The sequence below is a fragment of the Osmerus eperlanus genome, chromosome 16 (assembly GCF_963692335.1).
Source record: "Osmerus eperlanus chromosome 16, fOsmEpe2.1, whole genome shotgun sequence".
Taxonomy (NCBI): Eukaryota; Metazoa; Chordata; class Actinopteri; order Osmeriformes; family Osmeridae; genus Osmerus; species Osmerus eperlanus.
Window position 1 is genome coordinate 9,068,687 of NC_085033.1, and position 15,833 is coordinate 9,084,519.

Here is a 15,833-nt window from a genome sequence, read left to right on the forward strand (position 1 = left end):
TGCTCTGGATCAAAAATAGCCGACAGGCCCTTTTCTCATACACATTGGCTCCCAGATGTCTCATAGATGAGAGGTCAATCAAAAAAAAAACTGGTCTGGGAGTTAAGCCAACCTTAAGGGTTCACATCTTTAACCAGTAGCGGACTGGCCATCGGGACCACCGGGAGAATTCCCGGTGGTCAGCGGACCGTGCTGTACTAGTACAAAGAAGCTAAAGACACACTTGCTACAGAATGCCCTCTGCTGTTTAAAACAATGTACTGCATAGGAAAGCTACTCCATTTATGATTGTTGGGAAATTCACTAGTATAAATAATCATAATAAAATATATATATAAATATAATTAGGGTAAATAACTCAAAATAAATGCTATGCTCACAATACTATGCGCACCATCGCAAATGTTAGGCTAACCGATATGACAACAGGCTATGTTCTTCAAACATAATTATATCTCATATAGCCTACACGTTAAAAGTGTTTTGGTTAACAAAACGAAAAGCATTTTAAAGGTTGAAATACAGTTTATCATGATTTATTTTTATTAATATGCAGGCATCATCTTAAATTCGTATGAATACATGTTGATCACTTGAGGACACCGTAGAATATAAATTGACAGCCATTGACCCAAACAAACACAGTGTAGACCTTCCTGTGAATGTCCACACTTTCGCAAACTAATCAACTTAAATTGTAGGTCCTAGGCTAAAATAACGTAATCGCAAACAGTTACCGCTACGAATTGTGGGTGAGTAGCAAATTTGATGGTGTAAAAGCGTTTTGGTGTGCAGACTTGTTCAATGTGCTTTAGCCTACTAATTTCTATGTTCGAAATTAGTCAGGCGCACTGATTTAATTGAGCGTTGTTTGTTGGTTTATGCAGTTAGTCAATCTTGGTCCTAGGTTTATATTCAAAGAACTAGGCCTACTGTAATTTTGGACGCAGAAGTAGTTACTGATGTCATACCAACTTACCAACAATTACGATACTTTGGACTATGTGAAAAGGACATAACTTGAAAGTAATTCCTTTAACATCATTGCTGTAGTATGGATGGGGACCCTATATCGGCCCTGTACACGCCTGCCTTGGTGGTGGATGTGGATATTGTGAAGAGGAATTCTGACAGAATGAAAGAACGCTGTCAGAACTTGGGAGTCCAACTGAGACCACATATGAAGACCCATAAAACCCTGTAAGAGGCAACCACACACGTGTAAAGAAACTATAACACACACACACCTTTAGAGCAAATTACAGGGTTTTATGATTAACTACAGATGCCAATCAGTCATTTTATCTGAGTTTGTCTTGATGTGTGTGTGTCTACTAGTGAGTGTGCTGACATAATGACTGGAGGGTCTCGGAGATGCATCGTTGTCTCCACTCTTGCAGAGGCCTGTTTCTATGCCGACCATGGATATGATGACATCCTGTATGCTTACCCTCTACCCTTCGACAAGGTAGCCTTCTCTTACCCAATGAAATGGTAAGATACACCCTTCACAGCTCACCCTACAGTTTGTGTGTGTGTGTGTGTGTGTGTGTGTGTGTGTGTGTGTGTGTGTGTGTGTGTGTGTGTGTGTGTGTGTGTGTGTGTGTGTGTGTGTGTGTGTGTGTGTGTGTGTGTGTGTGTGTGTGTGTGTGTGTGTGTGTGTGTGTGTGTGTGTGTGTGTGTGTGTGTGTGTGTGTGTGTGTGTGTGTGTGTGTGTGCCTAGGTGGAGCGCTGTGCTGTCCTGTCAGAGAAGTTGACTTTATTCCAGGTGTTACTGGACCACCATGATGCCCTGGACCAGTTGAGAAAGAGACCGCTAGGGGAGGAAAAAAAGTGGCAGGTCTGGCTCAAACTGGACTGTGGCAATGGGAGAGGTGAAGAACACTTAGTTCTGTCCATGTAAAACCCTGGAAGCTGAAGTGGAGTTTAAGAATGTCCGATAATGTTCAGGAGTGTTCTGTTCCATAGCTGGCGTGCTCCACTCTGAGCCTGAGGCCCTGCGATTGGCTCAGGCCATTTCTGAGGCTGATGGAGTGAAGCTGACTGGGATTTACTCCCACTGTGGGAACAGCTATAACTGCAGAGGGGTGGAGCAAATACAGACAGTCGCTCAGGATACCACTACATTCACTCTGCAGTTCATAGAGAAGTAAGGCCCACTTTTAATAACGACACTCTTAACCTTCAGACACACACATTCTGTATTACATTTCCAAGTTTCCATTGTGTGAAATGCTGAATGTAGTATTTTTTCCAATAAAGGACAAGGACTGCTTGTCTCTCCACAGACTGAAAAGTTTGGGCATCACTTGCAAGTCTAGTATTGGCTCCACCCCCTCCTGTAGCCATCCTGTCACAGACATGGCCAAACTCAGCGAGGTGCACCCAGGAAATTACACCTTCTATGGTCAGTGATAGAATATATGTGTGTCCTTTATACAAAGACATGAATCTCTTCAGAACAGCCTAAATGTTAAATCACTTTTTACTGTTGTCTTTATTTGTAGATGTTCAGCAGTCTGTGATTGGCTCTTGTTCTCTGGAGGATGTGGCTGTGAGAGTGCTGACCAGGGTCATAAGTCACTGCCCTCACAGGAACCAGCTGCTCATAGACTGTGGCTGGACTGGACTGAGGTACCACAGTTGTCCTGAAAACAATGTTGCTTAATTTGTTATTACAACTGTTTTAATCTTGTTATTGTATTAACTTCCTGTTGACTTCTCTTAGCCTGGATGGAGCTGGAAAACTTCCCACTGGATATGCCATGATTGAAGGACACACAGACCTTAGGTACTACAGATACCCTCTTTCCATCACAGACTAGACAGAAGTGAATTCATGATTATGCTATCTGTCCCCTTGCAGACTCCTGTCTATGACCCAGGAGCATGGCAGAGTGGAGTCCATCTCAGGGAAGCTGGATTACGACAGATTCCCCCTGGGCTCCCTGCTCACACTCATCCCCTACCATGTCAGTACCGCTGAACATTAGAGCCATTGCATTGAACTGTATTGGCTGCTACTGAAGCTACAATGAAAAACAATCAGAAAAGTAGCAGTTTAGTGTAGTGTACATTCCAGCTCTGTGTTTTTTGTGTTTGTTCTTCAGTCGTGTGCAACAGCCATGATGCATCCTGTCTACCATGTTCACTCTGGGGGCCGTCTAGTGGAGAGATGGACGCCTACACGTGGGTGGTGATGGGATGCAGTGAAGCACCGGGGATGAAGATTTGGTTTTATAGTAGATTATGGATGTTGACTTTAAATAAAAAAAAATGTGTACACTTACAGAATTTTTACGTTTTGTTTCATTGGTTGTAACCAATAGTTGTAACCTGTAGTTGAAACCTTTGTTTTTGACTTTGTGTAAGTTCTGTTGGGATATCTCGTGCAGAAAGTCCCCTCTTACCTACCTACAGACCTATTGTCATAGCAAAGTTATACGTGTAAATTGTAAATTGTATGGAATAAAATTAATATAAAATGAATGTCAAATTAAACACAGCGAAACAAGCACAGGTTTTTGAAGTGAGAATGGCTAGACCACGTCCCAATGGATGGTGGGAATTGTTGTTTTATTGCATACTAGAATTTGATTGGTCAGATGGTGAACTTTCACTTGTCACGTGGTTTAAAAACGTTTTCATGGCGCGCTGGAGCTGTCATGAAAGAGTGTAGAGTTTGTGTCTCATTTTTATCACAGTTTTATTATTGTTGTACATTTTCTTGAAACGCGTTTGCACGAAACCGGTTCTAAACAGTAGAAAGGCAAGTCACGCGGTGCAATCGCAAATGTATTTGATGCTCTGATCATTCACATTCTCCGAAAACCTTTGCTAGCTAGCCATACGGTATGCATGCCTGTTTTGTCTGTCTGGCAAGCAGTCAAAAGCTATACAGTACTTATGTGCGATTCTTTGTAGAAAGCCTACTCCTGATGGCTAGGCTAGTCATTGTTGTTGTTTTTTAGGGATGAGTGTATTGGAAGTGAGGTTCGTGGGGGATGGAGATGTTCTGGAGCACATAGTCGACAAACAAGACGGTAATGCCCATGACACAAATTTAACATCCGAATCAGCTCTGTATCTTTTCACCCACATCTCAGCAGTTATTTATGTTCATGTTCGTGTGTGTACGCAGGTGTAAAAGGCAACAGTGACCAGGTGCAGAAGTTAGTGATTTTCAACTCAGCAGGTCGGTGGAGTAGTAAAGAGGATGACGAGGATGAAGATGAGGTCCTTAATGAACAGCACTATATCCATTCTTTGGGAACAGATGATACAGAAGGTTTGTGTGTGTTGAGCTTGTGTGTTTTTTATGATGTGAGTAGGTAGTGTATAGATGTGATGTATGTGGGACTTGTAGGAGCTAAGTGAGTATGTTGCTCCATGTTTCTTTGAACTATAGATGGAGGAGAATCTGTATCTGGGGTAGCAGGAGCCTCTGTATTCACTTTCCAGTCTATCAAACGTTCCCACAAGTTGGCCCAGACAGGTAAGACTGCAGGCTACACATGCTTCTCTCTATGTGTAGCTAACCTGTATGCATAATAATACCCACCTGATCTGTGTGTGCAGCATCTGAGTTGGCTCGAACACCGGGCAAGAATGTGGCTTTTAGTCTAACAGCTGACTCTGAACTACCACCTACGCGCGCTAGCCGCAGTAAGTCAAGTCAACTCAAGCGTTCTTATTGTAGTAGTGTGATAACTTGAACTATATTTGTATCCATGTTTTCTTTTGTTCATTTGGCATCCCTCTCTCCCTCTGTTTTCTCTAGAACATGTGAGTGATGGCAGAACCCCTCAAAAGGTAAGACTGAGTGAAGCAACAGTGAGACCAATGCATACCAAAGTCCCTTTTGGCTACAAGGACAGCTTTACCTGCAGTTGACACAATTTAATGGAGCTTTACTATAGTGCCCGCATAAGTGTGCCTTTCAATACCATGACTGTGCTGCTTTCCTTCTAAGGGTAAGAAGGTGCAGTTTGTCTCCACAACACCTCATAGACTCAGGAAGAGACTGACAGGTGGGGTGCCACGCTGGCTCATCAGTTCTACCAGGCTTTTAACTACCATGGCAAGTCCAGTTGTAAACTGTTGGTATTTTTGTGTTTTCAAAGCCCCTAGCCTCAGGTCAGACAGTGACAGCGAATTGTCTGCTTCTGACTCTGGAGAGGAGGAGGATGGTGTAGAGGACGAAGACAAGGGGAAGACCGAGGAGAAGGAGAATGTCAAGCAGCCCAGAACTCCTAGTAAGCCCCAGTCTGCTGCTCTCTACAAAACTCCCGCTAAGAAGAGCAAGAGTGCCCCGGAGATCTTGAACCAGGTGTTTGTCTCTCCTTTACTGTACTATACCATGCTGTACTGTTTTGTTTCTGGACTGTAACTGTGTTCCTTCTGTAGCCCAGTCTAGTTGAGGAGTATTTCGAGGCTCATGGCAGCTCCAAGGTCCTGACATCAGACCGCACTCTTCAGCGCCTCTCCACTCCAAAACTGGACAGGGTTTGTTGTGGACTCTAACCCACTTGTTAGGTCTCATATCAGATGTAAGTACTCTTTACATGTTAGCAAACTGATGCTTTTTTAACGTGAATCCATTTTTGTGTAGGAGACATTGTTCCGGGTGTTAAAGGATAAGCCCTCCTGTTACTCTTCTGAAATCCAGCAGCTTCACAACAAACACCAGAAACACTTTAACAAATGGATGCTACAGTTACAGTATGTTTGCATTTTGGGCTTGCTTTTAAAATGTGTCCCATTTTTGTTTTATTAAATCTGTTTGTGTGATGAAATCTGAACAAAAACTGTTGCTTGTATGTTATGCAGGTTGGGCTTCAGTGTCTTAGTGTATGGCCTTGGCAGCAAGAAGCCTCTCCTAGAAGAATTCCGTCTTTCTCATCTCTCTCAGGAGATTCACCTGGTGGTCAATGGATTCTTCCCCTCCATCACCCTCAAATCGGTCAGTTCTGACCCGTCATTCAGCACGATTGTGCATCATACCTAATGTAAAGTATGTTGAAAGCAAGCAGGTATTTGACTTTGTGGGTTATGTCGGTATTCTCCTGCAGATCCTGAATTCTCTGACTGCTGAGGTTCTAGAGCATGAGGGAACCTTCCGGAACCCTGTTGATCAGATCCAGTTCATCGCCACATCCCTCAAAGACGGTGAGTTTGTGTTTGTGTTTTAGTTGTAACAAAGAAAGGGGATAAATTTAGTTTTTGGTGTGCAAGATTTTTCTGTGTATGTTTTTCATTAGACCCTGACCTCCATGTATACCTGATCATCCATAACATTGACGGGCCAATGCTCCGAGGGGACAAGATCCAAAGTGCACTAGGACAACTGGCTTCTCTTCCCAACATGCACCTTGTGGCTTCCATCGACCATATCAATGCCCCACTAGGTATGTGTGTACTGTACCGAAGCACTGGGTATACGTGTCTGCGAGAACTGTACTAAAGTGGCTTCACAATGGCTGTGAGGCCAGCTACTCTGTATAACCTGTGTGTTTGTGTGTGTTTTTAGTGTGGGACCAGTGCAAGCAAAGCCAGTTTAACTGGCTGTGGTGGGACTGTGTGTCTTTCCAGCGCTACATTGAGGAAACGTCGTACGAGAACTCTCTCCTTGTACAGCAGACAGGGGCCCTGGCTCTGTCCTCACTCACACATGTCCTCCGCAGCTTAACCTCCAACGCCAGGTAACGCATACTTGTTTCGTTACCTGTGGCTCTTCAACGGAGATCAAATTTACCATGCTCAATGCAGGGCCACAGGGTGTTATGAGTATCATCTGTCTGTTTCTGTACAGGGGCATCTTCAGGTTGCTGGTGGAGTTTCAGATGGAGAACAAAGACAACCCTGCATACACGGGTGAATAAATAATCTGTCTTTCTTGTAGTATATGTGTGGTTATCTTACTTCACAAGTGAATGATATTCAGCGTTTGTATGCTTGTCGTCTAGGTTTGTCCTTCCAGGATTTCTACCAGCGCTGTCGGGAAGCGTTTTTGGTTAACTCGGACCTGACACTGAGAACCCAGCTCACGGAGTTCAGAGACCACAAACTGATACGAACACGAAAGGTGAAGATAACACACTAACTGAATCTACATATATACACCTAATGACTAGTCCTTTTAATGGACGTACTCCATGCTATTTTGGCCCTGGCCTGTTGCCTTCTTGACACGAAATCAGACCATCTGTCTCTGGCTGACTTCTCTTTTCTTCACCCAGCATGCCGATGGCGTAGAGTACCTGCTGGTTCCCGTGGATACGAGCACACTGACTGACTTCCTGGAGAAGGAGGACATGGATTAAAAAGAACTAAGGTGGATCATCTTCTGCCGTAGTGTTTCTGTGGATTTGTCTCTTGCATGAATGCATCCTCTGACAGAAGTAAAGGTCCCTGGGAAAGTCATTGTATATTCACAGTAGTATATTTAGTTTATATAAGATTGAGATATCTAGTTTTCAAATCTATAGAAGTCTGGAAACATGAAGTAACATTATAACTGAGGTACAAGTCATCACAACCCTCAGAGAGGGTTCATTACTGTTGCCTTACAGGCAGAGGGGGTATGTGTGTGTGCATGCATGCATACATACTCATGTCTTTAGAAATCTGTATATCTATGTATGTCCAAATTCAGTAAAATGTTTTTTTTGCATCTCAGATTTCTTTATTTACACAAGGCAATAATACAGGCATATTAATTCTTCATCAAAGCACAATGCAAAAAACATTCAATTTATGTTCAGGAAAAGGCTGTCATGCTGTTATACTCACTGTAGGAATATAACCAACACAGGGCATCATCTTTGCCCCTAAAACAATTGAATGTAAAGAATGGGCAATATGCAGGGCTGGTAAAACTGTCCAGCCACTAGCACAGCTGGTTAGTGCCAAATACAGTTTCCTTAGTGCATCAGATGCAAAACACAATCCACATCTCATGGGAATTATACAAGACAGTTTGGGCACATCAGTTTGGCCAAAGTTATAAAGTGTGTCAACCTGAAGTGTGTGTTTGTCAGTGCTCCATATTAGTGGTTCTTTCTGTCAGCAATGTGTGTGATAGTGTTTCACAACTGAATGTGTATGTTCTGAGTTTGTTCTGTGTTGCAGTGTGAACAATGTGTAGCTCTTCCTCATCCAGGTCCTTCAGCAACAGCAACACCGCCTCCAGAGTGTGTGTCTAAGTGATAAAACAGTCATCACATACCCTCGCAAACAAAGGCTTACAAATACACTGATCGGCATACAGTATCAGGATAATGTAGTTATTACCTTCCTGGCCAAAGGCCTGGTCTCTCGGGTGGATGGGGAGGAAAGGGAGGGGAACTTGTCTCTGGGAAGAAGCTTCATCCCCAACTGCTCGCGGATCTTACTACAGAGCAAAGTGTGAGGGTTAATATCCTGTGTGTAAGAGGTGATACCCCTCGTTCACACAACACAGCCCAGCACCGAGAGTTAAGTAAAAGGTGGGCCTCACTTGGTTTCCTCCATGCTGTAGTTGAGAGAGTCATTCTCTGTCTCCACATCTGTTTGGCTATTGGTGGAGGGTTGGTTCTGAGCTGTAGAAGGGGGTGTGGTTATCTCATCACCCTCCACCAAGGAAAGAGCAAGCTCCTCTTCTGTCACCACTGCATGTACACACACATAAACTATGATGAACACCACAAACTATTTTTGAAGCTACAAACTCAACAGAACCCCCCTTAATAGCAATCTCTGATAAAAGATAGATTTAATAGACCTACCCTGGTTGTCTAATTTTTGTAGGCGAGGCAGGCTGCGCAGCACGGTGAGTCGGTAGTGGCTGGGATCTGTTCCGCAGCAGGGGTTCTCAGCTAACCAGAGCACTCGCAGGCGTGTGAGTGGGCAGAGATGAGAGAGCTCGGCAAGAGACGGGATTAAGTTCCTTCTCAGGTAGAGCTCACAGAGAGACAGACAGCCAGCGAGAGGTGATAGAGATGCAATACTATTCACACTGGAGAACAAGGGAATGAGGCAGAAAAAAAAGTTATAGAACTTATTATAATTGTGCACCAGATTTTTGGGTGCAGACAAGTCTAAAAGTGTATGAAACCACACTTTATTTTGATTTAGGTAGACAGTTAAGTTTAGCTTATCAGTCTTACATTAATTTGTCTTTCTCCGTGCATACCAATACCCATGCTACCATACTATTACATTACAGGAGATACCATACATACTATATTGTATGGTAGTATGGGTCTTCGGACGCACCACAAGCCTATATTAAATGTGTTCGTTTTGTCTCAGTCTCTACATATATTTAGCTCTGAGAGATACAGAGACAGAGCTACATGGACCAACCTAAGTGTCAAAACCTCGATGTTAGGTATCTGGGAGAAGATGGAGATCTGAAGTAAGAGACAAGAGTTATACGTTGATAAATGAGACTCGGCAGAAGAAAATTGAATGTTATTGACATCACAACTCAACATGAAACACAATAAGAAAACACTCACGTCAGTCAATTTGCAGCCCCTGTGGACAAAACGAATTGAAATGTTTAATGACAACAACAAGCAACATGTTGATTTTACTGTGCAGATAAACAGCTAGGTAGCTCTTGCCTGGCTAGCAAGCTCTGCTAGCTTTTCCCACCTACCAGCAGTTTAATTTCTTTACACTGTCTAGATCAGATGCCTTAGCCTTGGCAAGCACTAGCTTCCGTGTGAGTTTCATACTGTTGCAATCTGCGAATATTTTGCACAATCGTTGTTTGTCGAAAAAATTTGGTTTTAGCGGTGGGACTACATTGCAGACTGGTTCAGTAACGCGTTGCTGTCTGAAATGCGCGATTACGCATGCGCATAGCCTCTATACCACAATCTAGCGTCTGTAGTTACTTGGTTTCCATTCTCCCATGATAACACTGGCGATATTATTTAGAAACAATATTTACGCCAAAAATTTGCCGTTATTTACAAAATACACACACCAAAAAATCTGAGTTGGTTAATACGCTTTGTGCCCCGAATGACCCTAACCCAGACCACAGTATATGATTCAGACACATTTTACTGCAAAGCCACTCCTCGTGCCATTATCTTTCCTCTAACCAAATGTATTGAAACTCACCTTATCTATCATAAACCAACCATGAATTCCAAATAATGTAACTGTACCTATACAGGGCCATTATTGTAGCAAAGGTATTCACAAATGCACACCAAGAGCCACAAATGCACAGCTGACTCAATGCCCCACAATGCAGCTTTCCATCCAGGGCTAAATTGCGCTTGCGCGCTACGTTTCTCCCTCTTTGGACCGCCGTCTCCGCTGCTGCAATGGTGAGACAGAATTGCCCTTATTGAATCCAAGTAAATCTAACTAACTCACAGCGTCTTTGCAAATAATAAAGTACCCACGAGCTGTGAGATAGAATTCAACGTTAGATCTGCCAACTATTTGTATAGATTGTGGAATAGTATCGTTAAATAAAACGTTATTTCCTAATCATGTTATCCAATGGCAGCAATGGCCGCCCCATGAACGCAGAACGTTTTGCGGCAGCCTACCGGTTAGAGACTGCTTGCTTCTTGAGTGACATGACTACATTAATTTCCGCAGTTGTATTCCAGTACTGTAAACATACTCCTAATTATCTGGCTTGGAATTTAACAATATTGTAGTCTTTCGCCGACCCCTACTCTACAAGTTCTTTCAGTGTTAACTGGCTAGTATATGTGTGGTCAGTTAGCATAACTAGCTAGTCTAACTGCATACTGCCAGTGAACTAGTACGAAGGCAATGAGCGAAGTTGTGTTTTGGATGCTGACAAGTGGATGCAGCGCCAATTGTTTGCTATCGTTAAATTGTCGTTCCTCTCCAATAGGCTAAGCGCACTAAGAAGGTGGGGATTGTTGGCAAATATGGCACGCGTTACGGCGCGTCGCTCAGGAAGATGGTGAAGAAGATTGAGATCAGCCAGCACGCCAAATACACCTGCTCCTTCTGTGGCAAGGTAGGTGTACAGAGGCCGTCATGCTTCCTAAACGGATATGTTGTCTTGCCATGTTTTGTTAACGTCCGTTTGTGTATGTTTTCCCAGACTAAGATGAAGAGGAGGGCAGTGGGTATCTGGCACTGTGGGTCCTGCAGAAAGACTGTGGCTGGAGGAGCCTGGACATACAAGTAAGTTGTCATAGTGATTACTTGCTCAGGCCATCAGGTTTGGAAGATTATCATAGTTATTTTTTATCTGACATCTTACTAAACAGTTGGTGTCTCCTCGGTATACAATATATCTGGGGCATAATGTCATTGTATATTGGTAATGCTTACATGAAAAATGTGCATGTATATGCTTTATGCTGTTCATAAAGACTAATCCAGTGGACAGATTTGAATAAGGATGCATGACAGAAAATGACTTATGTACAGTTGTAATGCTGCCTACATGTGATGTTAATGGTTCCGAAACACCTTGACTTTGTGTTAGAAAATGGTCAGCTAACCTTGGGGTTCAAGCTTGAGTGCTGATACTTTTGGTGTTGATACTGTATTCTTGACTTCTGACATATTTGAATTAAATGTGTTCTACCTCTTCTTTTTTAGCACAACCTCTGCTGTCACAGTGAAGTCAGCCATCAGGAGACTGAAGGAGCTGAAGGAACAGTAAACCAGTACAACTACGCTACTGGGGATTTGGGACTGTTTTGTATAGAGTCTCCGTCCTGGACATTGAATTACATCAAACATTCTAAAATAAAGTGGTCTGGAACGGATTTCTGTGTGTTGTGTTCTTTCACCACCATCCCCTTTTGTGTAAACGTTTTTGCCAATGAGTGCTTGAATGGAATGCCTGGTGGTGTATTAATAAATCATTGGCTTTGAGCAGAGACTAATTTTGAGAACTATCCACCAAAACCAGAATGGAATTGTTGGTTGTATAGGGTAATATGAATGGTTGGGTGACAGTGTCGGAATGTATGTACATAATTGGTTAATGGCATTGAAAGTATATTAAATGTTGAAAACGGGACACACTACCACTGGGAGCAGGGTATGTCCATACTGGTACCAGTTGTCACCTTGGATATTTATATTCCCCATTTCCTCAGAATTCTGGCCTATGTTGAGTGTATCATGAGCCCTAAAGTATTTTGAACAGTTGACAACCAATCCGTTAACGAATTGATCTCGAGAGAAACCAATGACTGCATTTATAGAGACTAAAAAGTCCACACGAGGGCGCTCACGCGACTGTCTTGCCAGTGTCACTTTCCAATAAGTATGGCGGCCTCAAGTGTGTTCAGGTCGGGTTTGTTTAATAACAAAGTAGCGATTGTAACGGGTGGCGGGACCGGTATTGGTAAAGCAATCTCCGCAGAGCTGCTTGAACTCGGTAAGAGTTGTCATGTGTAATTTAGACACCGCTCAGCGGCTAGCAAACTAAAGTAGCTAGCTAACAGGCAGCCATTCATTGTAGACGCGGCTCGTAGTTAATGAACTTTACCCTATATCAGACTCGAGTGACAAACTAGACCTTCGAATAATAAACATATCCATTGTGTATACTTAAGCAATGTGTTTCAAGGCATGATGAATAGCCTATAACCATATATCTTCTTGTTTCGCAAAGGGTGCAATGTGGTTATCTCCAGTAGAAAGGTAGAGAGGCTTGAAGCTGCTGCTGAGGAGCTGAAGCAGAAAATCCCTGCATCCAGCCTGGCATCTGTCGTACCTATAGCCTGCAACATCCGCCAAGAGGATGAGGTACACACACTCCTTGCATTTACGTCAATGGTATCTATAGGGATTCATTTTTGCTTTAATTGCTAAATTGTTGTCTATTTGTGTGTGGATAGGTGAAGGCCCTGGTTTCATCTGTACTCAAGAAATATGGTCAAATAGACTTTTTGGTGAATAACGGTGGAGGCCAGTTCAGCAGCCCAGTAGAATCAATGTCGTCCAAAGGTTGGAAAGCTGTCATAGACACCAACCTGACTGGAACGTTCCACTGTTGCAAGGAAGGTAGGAGAGGCATGGCGTGTCCAAATGGACATTTTACTGTATGCATGGGTATTCTGTAATACTGTAATTGTGTGTGCAGTTTATTCTGCATGGATGAAAGACCACGGAGGGGTGATTGTCAACATCATTGCCGATATGTGGAAGGGATTCCCAGGAATGGCGTATGTTACTTGCACTAACGTAAACTCTCTTTCTGTCTCAACTAATTCACACACTGCATTTTTCGTCTTATTCATACTCCACCATTCCCCCCTCTTTCCCTCTTCCTTTCATACAGCCATACAGGTGCAGCCAGGGCAGCTGTAGATAACCTAACCAAGAGTCTAGCCATTGAGTGGGCTAGCTCGGGAGTTAGGATCAATGCCATTGCACCAGTACGTATGTGTGTGTGTAGCAGATGAATGTACAGGGTACACTTTTCTATATATTTTCTATTGTCACCTGATGTGTGTTTTTGTGCAGGGTACCATCATCTCTAAGACAGCAATGGAGAACTATAAAGAATTTGGACCAACTTTGTTTAAGATGTCTGTCCCATTCAGCCCTGCTAAAAGACTAGGGGTCCCAGAGGAGGTATGCGTATACAGTCCACCAGGCAATATATATTTTATTGTGTATCCACACCCTACTACTTGGGTGCAAAGTATAAAACTAAAAGTGTGTGTGTGTGTGGGGGGGGGGCTGTTCAGATCTCCCCCGCAGTGTGTTTCTTGCTCTCTCCAGCTGCCTCCTACATCTCAGGAGCCACTCTACGGGTGGACGCGGGACAAAGTCTGTACCACTCCATGTGGGACATACCAGGTACACACACCTACCCATACATACGTACATAGAGAGAGTCTTTGTTTCTTGGTGTGAGATATCAGGTTGTCATGAATCTCTCTTTGTGTTTAGATCACAGTGCATGGCCTGAAGCTCCAGAGGGAGAAAACCTGGACACACTGAAAGAACTCCTCAACCCCAAATCCAAACTCTGACCCTTGGCATCAGAGAACAGAGGGAGAGTGAATCAGATCCTCACCTCACATTATTGCCAAGTCCCGTAGCAGGTAACAGGGGATTGCCTTAATCAGTTACAAGCAATCGTGATTTTTTGCCATCATCTGCTGTTGATGGGATGAAAAATTGGACACCCATCTGCCTTTTCTGTCTCATGTACATAACTGTAGATAATTCAAATATTAACAATGAAAGTCTGACATAATTTCTATGATTATTGGAAGATGCTGTAAAATGTTTCCATAATAATGTACAATACAGAGATAATGTTTCTAAAAACCAACCATGTATCTAAATAACAATATCAGCATGTAATAGCGGATGAAAGGAATTCTGTTGTCTTGACTCAACTTTGTCATAAAAAAAAATATCTTAATAAATCAACCATAACCAACTTCTTTTACGTCAATTATTTTACATCAGTTTTAAAGTCAATGCTTTAATTGTAGTGCACTGATGGCATACTGAATTAGGTTGGGCTCAGTTTTAAACGGTATTACACAAATACACCAGAGCTACTTTTAAAGGTTATTAACATAGTTATGCTATACTGCTTTAGTAGACAGTGGTCCGACCCAGCGTACTTTTTTCGCCTGGGTACACGGTGTGACCAAGAGGTTTGTGTATCGTATTTGGTTTGAACAATGGTTTGAACCTTGTTTTTACAGACTATGGTTTGGTTTGAACCTAACGAAGTACCGTAGGTTGAGGAGCCGTAAATGAGAAGCGAGTGTCGCAGTGGCTTCTCAAACACAGAGGTCACAACAACTATTCAGCCAGGTAAAGCGTTTATATATGTATTTATTGAAGTGCCAATTATATCTTACACAATCGCAAGGCATAACATTATGTCATCTCAATCCAAATCAAAACCGTTTTTAAATTGATATCAATCCTGATCTGTACATTGATACTACTTGCTGACACCGGGACGACGATGAATATTATTGCTAGCTAGAGCAGGGCTACTGCAGTTAGTACATTGGTGTCATTGCTGTGGTGAACAAGCAAACCCTAGTTCACGTTTTAGAATGACGAATGCAAGCATTTAATATATCCTTGCTCCTGGTATTTCCTCTAACATGTTTCTAACTTGTTTCGAACGTGTTTCACACAGCTGAATAACGATGTAGCAAGATTAGCTAGCTAGCTGATCCATACTATTATTCTAGCCAACCGGTGTGTCATGTCACATTGTAACATTACAAGTGAAGTCTAAATTATGTAAAAAACAGCCATCTGATTGTGTGTGCGTGCGTGCAGAATGGGAGGTGACCATGGCCACAGTAAACTGAACATGCCAGACTGGCGACAATGGAAAGCGGATGGAACCCCGCTGGAGTTCACACAGCAGCGATTAGCAGCCAGGGGCCTCAAGGACCCATGGGCACGGTGAGTGTACTGTCTCTAGGTACATCATTGGTTATCTAACTGAGAGAGCATGTATGTACTTTGTATGTGTAATTGAGTAAATTTGTCTTCCTCTTTATCCCCATCTGCAGCAATGAGGCATGGAGGTATATGGGTGGCTTTGCACAGCCAGTGACTTTTGGAAATGTCCTGCTTAGGGGGTTCAAATGGGGCTTTGCTGCCTTTGCTGTTGCTTTGGCTGTTGAGTATGCCCTGTTCCCCCCCAAGAAGAGTGACCACTGACCACAGAAGTTTGATCCTACCAGATTGGACACCCCCAAACCACCTTATACCATATTATAAAGTTATTTTCTGTACATTATTAAACTGTGTAAATCAATTTGTTGCTTTGTGTCTTTATACTGAAGTGTGTGCTTAACCAATTCAACTCACTTTTATGTGCAACACAA

At 42.9% G+C, this 15,833-nt stretch overlaps 6 protein-coding genes across 9 annotated transcripts; 5 read left to right on the forward strand and 1 right to left on the reverse strand.

Annotated features, from left to right (window-relative positions):
* The first annotated feature begins 578 nt into the window (after window positions 1–578).
* zgc:162816 (uncharacterized protein LOC571260 homolog) lies at window positions 579–3,462 on the forward strand. 3 transcript variants are annotated; one of them, XM_062480962.1, is made up of 10 exons: window positions 579–752; window positions 1,054–1,200; window positions 1,339–1,468; window positions 1,724–1,874; window positions 1,969–2,149; window positions 2,289–2,407; window positions 2,508–2,634; window positions 2,729–2,791; window positions 2,867–2,972; window positions 3,111–3,298. In XM_062480962.1, the coding sequence occupies exons 2-10, from the start codon at window positions 1,055–1,057 to the stop codon at window positions 3,198–3,200; spliced, it is 1,113 nt and encodes a 370-aa protein (XP_062336946.1). In that variant the 5' UTR covers window positions 579–752; window position 1,054; the 3' UTR covers window positions 3,201–3,298. The 3 variants fall into 3 exon arrangements, with proteins under 3 accessions (XP_062336946.1, XP_062336947.1, XP_062336948.1); XM_062480963.1 differs by having other exon boundaries at window positions 592–732; window positions 3,111–3,455; XM_062480964.1 differs by lacking the exons at window positions 579–752; window positions 1,054–1,200 and having other exon boundaries at window positions 1,410–1,545; window positions 3,111–3,462.
* Window positions 3,463–3,637: 175 nt separating this feature from the next.
* Window positions 3,638–8,511, forward strand: orc2 (origin recognition complex, subunit 2). 2 transcript variants are annotated; one of them, XM_062480946.1, is made up of 18 exons: window positions 3,638–3,852; window positions 3,972–4,043; window positions 4,142–4,288; window positions 4,409–4,495; window positions 4,579–4,665; window positions 4,781–4,812; window positions 4,973–5,030; window positions 5,124–5,329; window positions 5,407–5,505; window positions 5,612–5,721; window positions 5,830–5,962; window positions 6,072–6,168; window positions 6,261–6,407; window positions 6,530–6,701; window positions 6,812–6,873; window positions 6,966–7,084; window positions 7,239–7,333; window positions 8,162–8,511. In XM_062480946.1, exons 2-17 carry the CDS (start codon window positions 3,974–3,976, stop codon window positions 7,320–7,322), a joined length of 1,710 nt encoding a protein of 569 aa, XP_062336930.1. In that variant the 5' UTR covers window positions 3,638–3,852; window positions 3,972–3,973; the 3' UTR covers window positions 7,323–7,333; window positions 8,162–8,511. The 2 variants fall into 2 exon arrangements, with proteins under 2 accessions (XP_062336930.1, XP_062336929.1); XM_062480945.1 differs by lacking the exon at window positions 8,162–8,511 and having other exon boundaries at window positions 3,640–3,852; window positions 7,239–7,672.
* Window positions 7,695–9,842, reverse strand: cfap410 (cilia and flagella associated protein 410). The gene is made up of 7 exons (XM_062480986.1): window positions 9,644–9,842; window positions 9,501–9,519; window positions 9,346–9,392; window positions 8,766–8,995; window positions 8,498–8,648; window positions 8,293–8,392; window positions 7,695–8,200 (listed from the first exon to the last, which is right to left on the reverse strand). The coding sequence occupies exons 1-7, from the start codon at window positions 9,718–9,720 to the stop codon at window positions 8,036–8,038; spliced, it is 789 nt and encodes a 262-aa protein (XP_062336970.1). The 5' UTR covers window positions 9,721–9,842; the 3' UTR covers window positions 7,695–8,035.
* Window positions 9,843–10,191: 349 nt separating this feature from the next.
* Window positions 10,192–11,765, forward strand: rpl37a (ribosomal protein L37a). Its single transcript, XM_062480994.1, has 4 exons — window positions 10,192–10,328; window positions 10,874–11,002; window positions 11,090–11,172; window positions 11,596–11,765. Exons 1-4 carry the CDS (start codon window positions 10,326–10,328, stop codon window positions 11,657–11,659), a joined length of 279 nt encoding a protein of 92 aa, XP_062336978.1. The 5' UTR covers window positions 10,192–10,325; the 3' UTR covers window positions 11,660–11,765.
* Window positions 11,766–12,238: 473 nt separating this feature from the next.
* pecr (peroxisomal trans-2-enoyl-CoA reductase) lies at window positions 12,239–14,398 on the forward strand. The gene is made up of 8 exons (XM_062480981.1): window positions 12,239–12,385; window positions 12,623–12,756; window positions 12,849–13,014; window positions 13,094–13,175; window positions 13,292–13,388; window positions 13,477–13,587; window positions 13,704–13,815; window positions 13,909–14,398. The coding sequence occupies exons 1-8, from the start codon at window positions 12,274–12,276 to the stop codon at window positions 13,989–13,991; spliced, it is 897 nt and encodes a 298-aa protein (XP_062336965.1). The 5' UTR covers window positions 12,239–12,273; the 3' UTR covers window positions 13,992–14,398.
* Window positions 14,399–14,644: 246 nt separating this feature from the next.
* Window positions 14,645–15,763, forward strand: ndufb3 (NADH:ubiquinone oxidoreductase subunit B3). The gene is made up of 3 exons (XM_062480995.1): window positions 14,645–14,793; window positions 15,277–15,405; window positions 15,516–15,763. Exons 2-3 carry the CDS (start codon window positions 15,278–15,280, stop codon window positions 15,664–15,666), a joined length of 279 nt encoding a protein of 92 aa, XP_062336979.1. The 5' UTR covers window positions 14,645–14,793; window position 15,277; the 3' UTR covers window positions 15,667–15,763.
* Window positions 15,764–15,833: the final 70 nt, after the last annotated feature.

Coding starts and splice junctions, on each gene's coding strand:
- pecr (XM_062480981.1), top strand. CDS start 12,274: ATGGCGGCCTCAAGTGTGTTCAGGTCGGGTTTGTTTAATAACAAAGTA. Junction 12,757..12,848: donor ACATCCGCCAAGAGGATGAG/GTACACACACTC, acceptor GTGTGTGGATAG/GTGAAGGCCCTGGTTTCATC. Junction 13,176..13,291: donor AAGGGATTCCCAGGAATGGC/GTATGTTACTTG, acceptor CCTTTCATACAG/CCATACAGGTGCAGCCAGGG.
- zgc:162816 (XM_062480962.1), top strand. CDS start 1,055: ATGGATGGGGACCCTATATCGGCCCTGTACACGCCTGCCTTGGTGGTG. Junction 1,469..1,723: donor ACCCTCTACCCTTCGACAAG/GTAGCCTTCTCT, acceptor GTGTGTGCCTAG/GTGGAGCGCTGTGCTGTCCT. Junction 2,408..2,507: donor AGGAAATTACACCTTCTATG/GTCAGTGATAGA, acceptor CTTTATTTGTAG/ATGTTCAGCAGTCTGTGATT.
- ndufb3 (XM_062480995.1), top strand. CDS start 15,278: ATGGGAGGTGACCATGGCCACAGTAAACTGAACATGCCAGACTGGCGA. Junction 15,406..15,515: donor CTCAAGGACCCATGGGCACG/GTGAGTGTACTG, acceptor CCCCATCTGCAG/CAATGAGGCATGGAGGTATA.
- cfap410 (XM_062480986.1), bottom strand. CDS start 9,720: ATGAAACTCACACGGAAGCTAGTGCTTGCCAAGGCTAAGGCATCTGAT. Junction 8,393..8,497: donor TACAGCATGGAGGAAACCAA/GTGAGGCCCACC, acceptor TTTGCTCTGTAG/TAAGATCCGCGAGCAGTTGG. Junction 8,201..8,292: donor CCAGGCCTTTGGCCAGGAAG/GTAATAACTACA, acceptor TTTATCACTTAG/ACACACACTCTGGAGGCGGT.
- rpl37a (XM_062480994.1), top strand. Junction 11,003..11,089: donor CCTGCTCCTTCTGTGGCAAG/GTAGGTGTACAG, acceptor ATGTTTTCCCAG/ACTAAGATGAAGAGGAGGGC. Junction 11,173..11,595: donor GGAGGAGCCTGGACATACAA/GTAAGTTGTCAT, acceptor CTTCTTTTTTAG/CACAACCTCTGCTGTCACAG.
- orc2 (XM_062480946.1), top strand. CDS start 3,974: ATGAGTGTATTGGAAGTGAGGTTCGTGGGGGATGGAGATGTTCTGGAG. Junction 4,496..4,578: donor CCACAAGTTGGCCCAGACAG/GTAAGACTGCAG, acceptor CTGTGTGTGCAG/CATCTGAGTTGGCTCGAACA. Junction 6,408..6,529: donor CCATATCAATGCCCCACTAG/GTATGTGTGTAC, acceptor GTGTGTTTTTAG/TGTGGGACCAGTGCAAGCAA.